The sequence below is a fragment of the Nannospalax galili genome, unplaced genomic scaffold (assembly GCF_000622305.1).
Source record: "Nannospalax galili isolate Female #2095 unplaced genomic scaffold, S.galili_v1.0 scaffold312, whole genome shotgun sequence".
Classification (NCBI taxonomy): Eukaryota; Metazoa; Chordata; class Mammalia; order Rodentia; family Spalacidae; genus Nannospalax; species Nannospalax galili.
Window position 1 is genome coordinate 8,481,701 of NW_008335967.1, and position 13,058 is coordinate 8,494,758.

At 37.5% G+C, this 13,058-nt stretch overlaps 1 protein-coding gene across 3 annotated transcripts in view; it reads right to left on the reverse strand.

Annotated features, from left to right (window-relative positions):
* The window catches only part of Magi2 (membrane associated guanylate kinase, WW and PDZ domain containing 2), a 1,650,859-nt gene that overhangs the window by 654,310 nt on the left and 983,491 nt on the right, over positions 1-13,058 (reverse strand). For all 3 annotated transcript variants that reach the window (XM_029562367.1, XM_008830783.3, XM_008830782.3), the window contains exon 3: positions 121-240. In XM_029562367.1, coding sequence (XP_029418227.1) covers positions 121-240 — 120 coding nt within the window. The remainder of the gene's footprint in view (positions 1-120; positions 241-13,058) is intronic.

Sequence of the window (13,058 nt, forward strand, 5' to 3'; positions counted from 1 at the left end):
GACCAAAATCAGCGCATATTTGTAATGTGGTATCCTGATGCTTTTAGATCAATCAAATGAACAAACAAACAACTAACGCAATACAACAATGAGCAGATCTTGCAGGCAGTTTGTGCTTACCTTCATAGGTCCCACTTTCTAGGAGAGCACCGCTTTTCTCCAATTCCATAAAATCTTCAACAGTTATGAAAATGTAGTCCACTCCAGGGACCTCACCCTCCTTATGTGGTCTTGTGGTGCCTGAGTAAGGAAAATCAAAACAAAAGAAAAAGTCTAAGTGTTATGCTGCTGAGTTTTAGAAATACCAACATACTTTTGAATATTCAAGAACACTTGTTTGCACACCCTGTGAGTTTGGCATTTTGCATATGTCCTTCTGTGTGTTTGGCAACAGAAAATAGCAGGGGTAAAGATTAAAGTAAATGGACAAAGCATTTTCTTCATTAAGCTTACAGAGTTCATTGTCATGGATTGTGGCTGCATAAATTTTTCAGTAGAAACTGCAAACCATTGTGCCCTGTTTGAAGAGGTGGCTTGAGAATGGTGGGCCAGGAGGCTCAAGCTCAGGAATTTCCATTTCTCTCCTCCCGTGAATGGGCTTCTATTGTTCTGCAGACTGCTGTGCTATGACATCAATATATAATGGAAAGCAGAAATATTAGCAAAATGTCCATTTATCTTTGCATCCTCCTGAACTACTTTCTTTTGGGGGGGGATATGTGGCTGGCTTTTATTTGTTAATTTCACAACCCCAAACCCAATATATATCAGATGTAAATGTTCACAAATCTTACTGTTGTTTCAAAATTTAATAATGATTGGAACTGAGTGATAATTAAAATCACACTAATAATTACATTGGAGGCAATATAACATATGAATCAACAGGACATTCCTCAATACTTCCATTGTAAGGCCTTCCTTTCTTCCTTTCCTACTTTCTCTAATTCCGACTGAGGCTGAGATGGGAGGTGACACTCTTCCCGGGGCTACTGAATGGGTCCAGTGCTCCAACTTAGTATATCCCCCACTTAGGGAACAGAGCTTCAGAGAGCTAGGCTGACAAGACCACTAGCGGCTATGCTGGAGAAAGCAGCCTTCCAGGCTTTCTGTCCAAATCATGATGTGGGAGCAGAAATGGAGAGTTATAAAAGCCAACTATACCCTAACTTCTTCCTTTCTCTTCTTATATCATCTATAGGGTGTTTTTGCATGGTCAGCTAGGAATTTACATAATGTACACATGCAAATAAGTGTACAGCAATATACAGAGAAAATGTGGAAGCAAAGTGATGCCTTGGCAGACTTCTTCATAATTAAATGTTCATTGTATGGTCGATATACCAAACAAAAAGCATTTTAAATTCTCATTTTATTTTTACTTTGTATTTTAAATCTTTATTAACTATGTCATAAAAGTAACAGTTACTTGTGGCTTGGGTCTATTAGGATCAAATCTGAACTGCAAATTAGAATTTTAAACTAATTTCAGAATGTTATATTATGTGTGCTATGAATATTGGTTGGGGGTAAAATTAAATATTTCTTATTAGTTTTTTGAAGGCATTATTTTCTAAGGTTAAGCTTTCCAACCTTTCTTTGGGGGTTGCAAAACATTTTTTTTCCTATAATCATGCTTAATGACTTTCCCCTGAATTTGTTATTTCATATAATTTAATTGAGCCACCTTATTCAGTATTTCCAGTTCCTTTTATGCTGTAAAATAAGCCTCCTACACCTAATATGTATAATTTGTTGTCAAATTAATGTTTCTATGAGAACTTTAACTTTCAATATCCTGACTCTTATGTACTTAACCCTTATGAATTAAAAAGGCATTAAGATAGTTTTTGGCAATCAATTTGTTTTTCTGTTTATTTAGAGCACACTCTAATCATTAAGCAAAATCACATAACAAAGATTCAATTCTCCTTACTAATTTATCTCCATATTTCAGAAGTCACATGTTTTGATTAATTGAGTGCCTGCAGTATACTAATGCATTCCTAGCCCAATAATGGCCCAGGAGTACACACTGAAGGCCAAATCTAGAGTAACAAATTCTAGTGATGCATCGTGGTGGTGTTTTCTTTAGTGCACTGAGTATTTTCCCATCTCCACATTGTTCTTCAGTCCTCCATGCCTCTGAGATGGATCTGTGTCTTCTGTTACTAACCCATCCTTCTGACTCTCACTGGGAGTTGGACAACCTCCCTGCTTCTTGAAGAAGTTCTGCTGTAGTCTCAACACTGTGATGCTGGCTGCTACATCCATCCTTTATCCTCGCTCCCATTTCTGTTCTTTTGTTATTATGACCTACAGTTTCTTGACCTTGTCTTCCCCAAATCTGGCTTTATTTGCCTTTCTAATTATTTGGATGCAAAAACAATATGGAATCTCTTCCTTCTTTTAGTTTATCATTTTCCCACTTGTGATAAATCCCTATGTCCATTCTTAGTCTGACACTGCTATCAAATATCGTAAACTTGAACTCTGTAGATTTCAGTTATTTAATGTCACTTTGACTCTACCCAGACTAGGAATCCTTTTATACATGTCTTCCTAAAGCTCTGAGACATCCCCTCCATTTTCTAATACTAAACTGCTCTGACTTTTTGCAGAAGACATGAGCTCATTCTTTTCTTGGTAAAGTAAGAGATAATTTGATCCAAAAACTTAAGTTCTACTTTACCTGCATTACAATTCATAGTTCCTCATTTCCTTCTATTACTTGATTAGAGCTATGTTTTGATCTTAGATAAACCCTTTCTCCCTTGTTTACTTTCAAAATTTAAGGTTTTTAAAAAAGTCTAAACTACAGATATTTTTTAAAGTATTTTTTAAAGCAATTTGATAAGTATTTTTCATAGAGCAGATGCCAACTACTACTTCCATATTCTACCCCATGGACACATGTGCATGTTCATAGAACACAGATACACACACACAGACACACAAAGACACACACAGACACACACACACACACACACACACACACACACACACACACCACGCACACACATGCGCATATCTTCCTTTGTCCAGGATCAAATGTGCTTAACTTTTAAAGCTGATTCTTTTGCTTTGCTTTCAAATCTCTAGACTACTTATGATGCTTTTTGATTTTCTTCTCCTTTAGCCATTATTTCTTGATTAAAGAGTAATGAAAATGAGAATTTAATTCTGTCTTGTCCCTCACAAACACCACAGCTTACTTGCTTCTATGTTTTCAGCAGAAAGAACTCATGTTTGGATAATTACTTAATACTTATTATACTCTGTAAATCTTTTCCCAGTTGAACTTGACTACTTTTCCTTTTTTATGTAACTTTTGATTACTTTAGATTTAATATTTTCAGTTCATATGTTCTATCTATGAATCATTAATTCAACTGATGAATTGCTCTTTGTTGGATAAATTCATTTCAATGTTAATACTACATATGGTATTTCATTTTTCCTGCTGCAGAACTCTCTCCTGGCATCTTCTAACCTGATCCAATCTGGACTTTCTCAGTCTCCACACAGCTGCCAACAGCCTTGGGATTCACGTTGCCTCCACCTTGTGCTGCAGCTCTTCTTCCCCAGTTCTCATGCCTATTTTTATGGTCTCCACCCTCATTTTGGCAGAGCACATCTGTCAGAAGCTTCCTGTCAGAGGTAGCATGGAAGCCACATTGTTGTGAGAGTCTGCATGTCAGAACTCCTCTTTTTCCACCCCCACGGGAGGCAAATCTGACAGTATTTCAGGAACAAATGATGAGAACGGATTTCTCCATCTTGCTCTTCTGTGAATCTCATCACTGCTCTTCCACTCATGCCATCTGGAAGCTTTCCCTCACAGTCACTTTCTAGTCCTCTTCGCTCTTCCATTCCACCTCCACTTAGTAAGTCCCAGGCCTGTGACTCCTCAGCATTGCCCTCCCATCTGCAAACACTGCCCTCCTGCACCCAGTAATGGGCTTGTCCTTGGAGTGTCTGGCTCCCTCTCTTAGTTATCACTAGCCTTCCTGACTAGCCCTGGCAAGACCATTCTTGGGCATAATTCCTCTCTAACTGCCTGTTTACTCAATCTCTGGTCAAGAGAGGTGATTGAAAGCACAGAGAATGGGAAATTCTGAAAGTTTGAAAGTCTGAGATGGCTCAGACAGATTCCAGTGTTTACAAAAGAAGGCAAAGGCTCAGGGCCAGCAAGCTGGAGTTTCTTCAACAGACTTGCTTTCATGGTACACGAGAGAGGACATAATTTAAGAATTTTCAGCTCAAGAAATACTCAACTTGCTTTCTCTTTAACCTAAAATTTCTATTATTAGAATGAATTGTTGGTTTAGAGGGAAAAGCACTTTTAAGTTGTATGCTTCTGCAGATAAGCTGTGGCCTCAAGCTGCTTGCTGGAGTTCTCACATCTGCTCCCAGTATTACCTGAAGCAAGGTCTTTCACTCTAGGGACGCTAGCATTCTTAGGTATAAAATGGGAAGGTTACAAGTAGCATCACTGTAGATCTAAAGTACAGGACAAATTAAACAATTCCTATAAAGTCCTTAGATAATATCTGACACGTAATAGGCACTTAACAAGGGCTATAGCCTTAGCATTGTTGTTTTAAAGGGTAGGATTGGCATTATAGATTGCTTTTGTTTTTGTGAACTTACGCTAGAAATACTAAGTACTTAGAATGTGGTAAGCAACATAGTAGATGCTTGTGATACATTTTTGAACAGCACAGAATAAGACACTTGCCCTTATGGAATTTGTATTTTAACAGATAATAGCAAAAAAATAAGTTATGTGCCATTTTATAGTGATTTAAGAGTTCTACAGTTTCAGTTGACTAGCACAGCTTACTAGGTCAATTGTTGAAATTTCCAAGTACTAACAAATACGAGGTAAAGGTTGAAGAGCGAAAAGACCTGAAGAGGTGTAGACACCTGCAATAGGATGGGGCATCAGCCTTCCTAGAGAGACTACTGACCCCTGTGAGGAGCAGAAGAAACAAAAAGAGCTTGGTCGTATTTTGGAAAAGATCAACAAATTCAGAAAAACATGTTGATTAATTTAGTTTATATCATTTAGTTTATCACGTTGGTGCCTAATATAGGTTATTATTTTTAAAATATTTTATTTATTTTTTTATTTATTTTAGGTGTATGAGTGTATTGACTGTATGTATGTAAGTGAACCGTGTTGTGCAATGCCTGCAGAGGTCAGAAGAGGGCATCAGATCTCCTTAACTGAAGTTATGGAGGGTTGTTAGCCACCATGTGGGTGCTGGAAATAGAAACGAGGTCCTAGGCAAGAGCAGCCAGTGCTCTTAACCATTGAACCATCTCTCCAGTCCCATGGTTTTTATTTTAGTTTTTTTAACTTTCAAAGTTAGTTTCATTTACAGACTGGTAGTAAGACAGTATATTGGGTTCTGATGCCTGATACATAGGCACAAACAATCATTTACATATCTGGGCACACAAGGTGGCTCAGTGGGTAAAGGTGCCTTTTGTCATGCCTGACTACCAGAGTTCAACCCCTGGGACCTACATGGTGGAAGGAGTAACAGACTCCTGCATGTTGTTCTCTGACCTTCATATACGCCCCACACGTAATAAAACAAATAAAAACAAAACACAAACATTCACATTAACAGAAGAGATGGAAGCATGTTGCAATAAAAATGTTCGTAGCCTCTAAGTTTTGGTCACCCACATTCCATTTTTGCTTTAATATTTTCTATATGTGTTCCTAGTTCACCAAACATCATTGGTAGTGTCAGAGTTCTAGAATCTAGTAGAATTAAAAGTTAAATCAATTAACTTCATCAGACTGCCATTTCTTGTAAGTAAAGTATTCTTAGGTTTAAAAACGCAAGTTTTTATCTGGCTGTGAAGAAAATTAAGATTTTCCAATTATGTTCTAAAATATGGTATACAATGTCTTGGTCATTTATTTTATTTTCTAGGACATAGGTAGATTCTATGGCCTAGACTGCAAGAAGTTTCTTGCCATTTGCTGAACCAGGTGAAAAGTACAAAATTGTTCACAAAACCCCATGAGTGAGTCATTTAGTTATGTCTCCAGTCATACATAGCACCTTCAACAAAAAGGGTCAGAAAGCACAGTTTTAGGTACATGTGTCCAGGAGGAAAGGATATTAGTTGATGTGACAGCAACTGGTAAGACAGAGACTGAAGAAGGAGAGAACAGCTAGGTATCTACAAATGCTTCCTTGGAAAGCAATACGATTCTAATAATAAAGCAAATACTGAGAAGTGAGAAGCGGAATGAAGTGTTGCACAATGGTAATTTGCAGGTAAAGGTAATTAATATCTTGCCTGGAAAAACAGTTAAGCTGAATTTCCTGAAATGGTTACTTACCTTATTTTTATGCTGAAATAATTACAGTTGCTTTCCCAACTCAAAAGATTATGAATAGAGATTTGACAGTGAAGCAAGACTCAACAGTAATAACAAGGCATCGCCAAGCAGTAGGAGGAGGTTGGAAGATGGGGAGGATTGAAAGGGAAATATAGATGATTCACCATATAGCTGAAGTTAAAGGGCTTTCTTTTATTGCTCTTCTATTTTTTGGATGTAATTTTCCTAAGTAGTGCATAGAAAAGTACAAAACAATTTTTATTATCTAAATTATGAATTATATGTTTCAATATTATTTCTCCTGGACCACTCCTCAAAAGGAAAAATTAATAGAACTGAAAGGGAGGAAATTTTCCCAAGTGATTGTGTGCTTTATTTCCTATTGCTTAGCTTCTTAAAAGAAATCCAGCTCATTTGTTAATTGACTAATTAAATACTATATGAATAACACCTCCATCGTAAGTCAGTAAAAGCATTAGATGCTTAAACTCAAAGGACATGTCTGAAGAATGAATGAATTTTCTTTCAAATGGTTTGTTTTTAATACACTGTGAAGGCATATGCAGGCTGCTTGTCATCTGGTCACCATGGCAACTGGTGATGCCAGTGGAATTTTTAAAATTTCTCCTTTTAAATGAAAAAGCATCACCCTTTTTGCCTCAGGAAGACAAGAGCAAGGCGTTTGTGGTGAATGTCATTCTAAAGCACATTCGCATTCAGCTTTCTGATGTTTCCTAATTCTGTAAAATACTTTTAAAACAAAGGAAAATAATACTGATGGTTCAGTGCAGTATCTACTGTGGTCCATATTGATGTGCTGAAAAGTTCCACAGTGCCTGCCATATGGCATGTACCCCACACATATTTGCTAAAGAAATGGCTTTGGAATTGATCATTAATTGTCAGCATAAGCGATGGGTCACCTCACTGTGTAGGAATCTCAGAGACTGAATTCTGTGCTTAGGCATGTTTTTTTAAAATATATTCTCTCCTTCTTCCTAGTGTTTCTCAACTTCAAGCTAAAGAAAATAAATCTTGACAGCTAAGGTGATTTCCTTTGGATGTGACCTTTAATTAACTCAGTCTTAGATTCCTGAAGACACTTCTTTAGTTTGCAAGTTACTCATTAGGAAGTGTGAACACCTTCACCAGATTTGTGTGTGTGCTTCCAATAAAACCATTGAGGAGAGTCCTTAGGCTAAATTCTTTTAATCAATTTTTACTTAACAAGTCCAGGACTTGGAGTTTATTATCCTTATTTTCAATCATATAATATCTAAAAGTATGGTTTTGTTCAGACAAAGAACTAAAGTAAGCAGAGCAAATGTTAGGAGTCTCTGAATCTTATGTGGTAGACAGATTAACGAGTAATGTGATCTTTATAGATTTCATTGTATTTTATGGGGTGATTGGACTACAATAAAAAAGCAACCCTTAATTCACTTATTCATCTATAGGTGTGAGAATTATTGTAGACTCAGTAAAGTGCAACTTATGTTTTTATAAGATATTGAAGTTAAACAGATTTGGAAGACACTTGTCATTACCGTAATTTACTCTTTTAACAGTGTTTTACTCTGAACTACAATAACTATTTCAAAACTCTCCCACCCCCTGAAATATCAAATACTGCTGTAAGTAGCACTGGTATTATGCTAACAATGTCACTTATTCTTCAAAAACAGACATTTTTGGAAAAAGACTCAAACTGGCACTGAATGTGCTGGACATAATGTTCACATTAATGCTAGCAATTAATATTTTAAATTTTAATAGTGTGGATCGAGATAGCATCACACCCAGACTCAGTGTGTCTTAAAAAAGTAGGACTTAGTGTGTATGGCAGAATACATGAGGTCTGGTGGGGGGATGAGGAGACATAGATTGGGGGGGTCTAAATTTGATTAAGAAATGTATAAAATTGCAAAAGCTCAATTTTTTTTTAAAGTAGGATGCATTCGAACCACATGGAAGTCTTCTTAAAACACAGATTGCTAGCCAGGTGTGGTGGCACATGCCTTTAATCCCAGCACTTGGGAAGCAGAAGAACTTGGATCTCTGTGAGTTCAAGGTCACCCTGGCCTACATAACCAGTTCCAGGCCAGCTGGGGCTACAGGGAGATTTTGTCTTAAAAAACAAAAACAAAAACACAGATTTCTGATTCTGATCCGCCAGAGACTTTGAGCCAGTCAGGTATGACTGAGGACTAAGAATTTGCATTTTTAACAAGCCCTCAGGTGATGCAGTTGGTCCAGTGGTCATAATTTAAGCATTACACTCAGGTATGGTGGAGCACAAAATAACCCTAATACCAAGAAGGTGGAGGCAAGAGCTCTTGAGTTCAAGGCTAGCCTAGGCTACACAAAGAGTTTAAAGCTAGCCTGACCTTTCTAGAAGAACTTGATTCAAAACACCAGGAACTAAAGTGGTATTTCAGTGGCAGAGTATTTGCCTAGCAAAAACAAGGTCCTTGGTTCAATTTTCATCACTGCAAAATAAATAAATGAATAATACCTGATGCTCTAGAAAACTCAAAATAAAAACCAAGAGCACATCAGATTTTACTGTCAAATTTAGTCATGCCACTCATAGGGTATGTGGGTCATGAACTCTGCTGCTGACAGACTTCAGAGTAATCTATAGCTATGTATGGAGTGGAAAGGAAACAGGTCTCTCTTCCCTTACCGGCAAGCAGGCGGGCATTTGTGAGAAGTACACTGGATCAACAGCAATGTCTTATGCTGCTTCAAATTGCTTTTTCCTAGTAGAATATGCTTTTAGAAACTCAATCAATCTGAGAACTAATGGACCTAATTCAATTTATGCCTGCTTTTTCATAACTTTCATTATAATTTGAAGTGATATACCCTACTTTGGCTTTGTAGGCGACAATATGGCTTAAGTTTTTAAAAACATAGGGAACAAGTACAGTTTATTAGGAACAATCATGGACAAAATGGTAGAAAAAAAAAGGATGTGAAAGAAATCTGTGTTGGATATAAAAAAAGAAAAAAGAAGATATAAATGTCAAGTTTATTTTGTTATCCTTCATATCTAGAGTTCAAAACCCACATCAAGTAAGAAAGAAAGGCATTTCCTGAGGTGGTCATTCTTCAAGTTGATTATGTATATATACATTTTCTATCTTAAGGTATCTAATTAAATGATCATACATAGTTACTGACAGTACCAAATATCGTTCACTACTCACATCCTAGCACTGTACATTGAGGACCAACTGGAGCACAGTGAATTCATTCATTCATTCATTCATTCATCTGGTCACAATATAATTTATACCTTAACTCTTGGGGTGTCTGCATGTGTATATGTGTGTGTGTGTGTGTGTGTGTGTGTGTTATGCACATTTCATACGTGTTACGCACTTTTTCATGTGTGTATCCAAGTATGCTTGTATGTGCTGGTGTATGTGTCTGCACATGTGCACAGAGGCCAGAGGTTGACGTCTGGTGTCTTCCTTGATTGCTTTCTACATTATTTGTTTTTGCAATAGGGAGTTTCACTAAATCTAGAGCTCACTGATTTGGCTAGATTGACTAGCCAATGAGCTCCCAGGATCTGTCCGTCTCTTTCCCACCCCTACAGCACTAGCCTTACTGACACAGGCACTTTGCCTAGTGCTTCATCTCTGCAGATCCTTGTACATTCTTTTAACCTCAAGCCTATTTCCTCCACCCATCCATAGCAGAAGAAACTTAAGTTTTACAAATTACCCTCCTCATGAAAATTTGGACTTTGCTTCATTTGCATTCACAGCACAGAAGAACGCACTGAATATGGGTACAAGGTAAAATAACTCCCTGGGCAAAAGCAGGCCCCTTAGAGAGCTATGCTTTGAGACTTTGAGTCATTCCCACAATACATGAAGGAGCATAGATAACCCCAGGCTAAATGAACACTGTATGGTCACCAACAAAACAGGACAGCACTTCATGATCTCAAGATTCTTGATGTGGCTATTAATTTCCTGAACTTTTAGGGGAATAGAAGATGAATAGCCCATTTGTTTCCAGTTGATATACTTTTGAACTTTTGATTTTAATTCTACAATATTTAATTTAGATGTGCTCTATATCTGGTATTCTATAGATTTGTAAAAAGAGGTTTTGCTCCCTTCAATTTATTATTTAGCAGATAATGTTTCAAGATTATATACTGAGCTTAAAGAAAGACCAGTGACTTTATATAGAAACAATATATATTTCGTTTGAAGCTTTTATACTGTCCTCATGTAAAATTAATCTGAGCCCAAACGAGACTGCAGAGGCAGCAGCAGTCCTCCAAGCAATGCAGACAGCACTGTGACCTTCACTGCAGGTTTAATGGATCATAACTTTATCATTTTACCACTATTAGAATCTTGCAATGATATTAACTTTTAGTGTCACCATATGTCTATATGACATCTGTATTCTAAAATACTCAAGGTAGATCACAGAACACAGAGTCCATAGAAAATCGGAAAATACACATGAAGATAAAAAGGCTCTTAACAATTCAGGGATTTCAAAACATTGAAATGCTTGCCAGATTATATGGCACAAATCTTCTATTTGGGTGATCAACCAACCGACTGGTGTGACTCTAGACAGTCATCAAATGTCGAGTTCTACTCTTGGTAACTCCTCAAGAAGCTGACAGAAAAGAAGAGTGATCTGATCCAATCAATAATCAGCATTCTGAGGAAAAAATAAAACACAGAAAGTGTTTGTTGTGGGAGTCTGCTTCTGTTTTTCTAAGACTTAAACATGAACTCAGCCAGAAGTTCCACATCTACAGGAACCCTTAGTTTTCAAGGGCAGCAGGACTCTCTCCAATTATGATCCTTTGCAGGACTCTGCAATCTTAATTCCAGTGCCAAAGTCTACTGTGTTCTGATTGGATAGCCAAGGAAAGGGGTAGGGTCAGCAATGGGCTTTGTGAATGGACAGATATTAATTTCCAACCTTTGTTAGGAATTTTTACAACATCAAACACCACTGTAACACTTAAACACTATTGTCTCTAAAGTCTCTCAAGTCATTTTTCTTGAACTTGCAATTATCATGAGAGATTAAAGAAAGTTTTATGAATAAGAAATACAAAGAAAATTTTAAGAGAATTTCAAAAGATGGCTAATTAAGGCACTTCTGGCAAGAAAGCCATTGAGTTAATAATGTGTTATCAAAATAAATATTGGATTTTTTTAAGGGAAAATGTTTATAAATTTAGGAAAATCCTCACCTTCCTTGTAGAAGACAAGAAAACAGATCTACCTGCCAGAATTAATTGAGACATAGTACAACATAGACACATGAACATCTTGAGTCCGGTACCTGACTCAGAGAGTGACCGCCCTCTGGCTTTCAGGCACAAAGCATTAAGCACTGTCCCAGATAAAAATGCTGGAAAGCTCAGCACTTTAGAAAAGCAGCAAGGCAGAGATGAGCTACACTGGGATGCAGGGCTTGTATGAATCCACGTCAGAGTCAACAATGTGTGTGCCACATTCCCAAATGAAATTAAATAGCTGCTTATGTCCCCAATTAGACTCTTAACTGTTCCTTTGGGCTGGGGGTGAGCAAACTTCTAAAAGGGCTAGATAGTAAATTTTCTCAGCTTTGCTGGTAAAACTATCTCTGTGGCTGTTTCTAAACTCTGCTATTATAGCTTTGAGAAGCTACACAGAATAAAAACGCTGCACAGAATCCATAAGCACGGCTTTGTAATGAGAAAAGTGTATTGACAAGACACCATGCAGATGTCACCTGCAGGCATGTGTCCACCCCTGCATTTAGTATTTGGTGCTCTGTGTCTTGGTGCTGTTGCCCTTTCTCTTGTACTTATAAACCACAACATGCAACTTAACGAATGCATCTGAGTGCATAATCTTAACATAAAGAAAAGCACGACCCTTTCTAAAGGTGTACCAGTATTAGACGTTAACATACATGGCCCTCTTACCTTTGAAAATTTCTTATATACAGTGAACCATGTAGCTTTCTAATACACAAAAACTAAATAAGGATCTCTGAGAAAGAAACTGGGACATTTATCTATATAGCAGCAATGCAGGACTGTTCTCAAGGGATTTTTAACCTAATTTGAAGAAGTAATTGTCAAGGGGATTGCATATTTGTGACAGTGCACTGAGAGCAGAAACCCATCTACTACTGATGGAGAGAGGTGAAGGTGCTTCGCCATGCCTGAGGAAGTAATCTGAAGCATTCTCTCTCTTATTTTTAGGTACATAATACTTTTCTGGCCTTGCTTTCATTTTCAGGCACAATTACATTAGCAATGTTTCAACAGACTACAAACTTCAACAGATATTTAATACAGAATGAAGCACCAAGCCTCTTAGCACTTCTCCAAACTTATACTCTTACCATTTCTATCTGAGACACACCATAGTTATGCTACATTTCACCATGCAAATAAAGCCACATTTTATTATGTAGAGAAAGTGACATTCCCAGTTATTTGATATTTCATAAGAAATATGTTGGGCCTATAGCGCAGCTCTCTGCGCCAGGACTCCCTAAGCCTCATTCACCCTTCCACCCCACCCACCACCCCCCTGCCCCCCCGCCTGGCATTCTATACTCTAGCTTGGACCCTGTGCCATTCCTAGTCTTGGGGCCCCAGACACCTGGGGAACCAATACTGTTTCCTGATCCTTCTCAC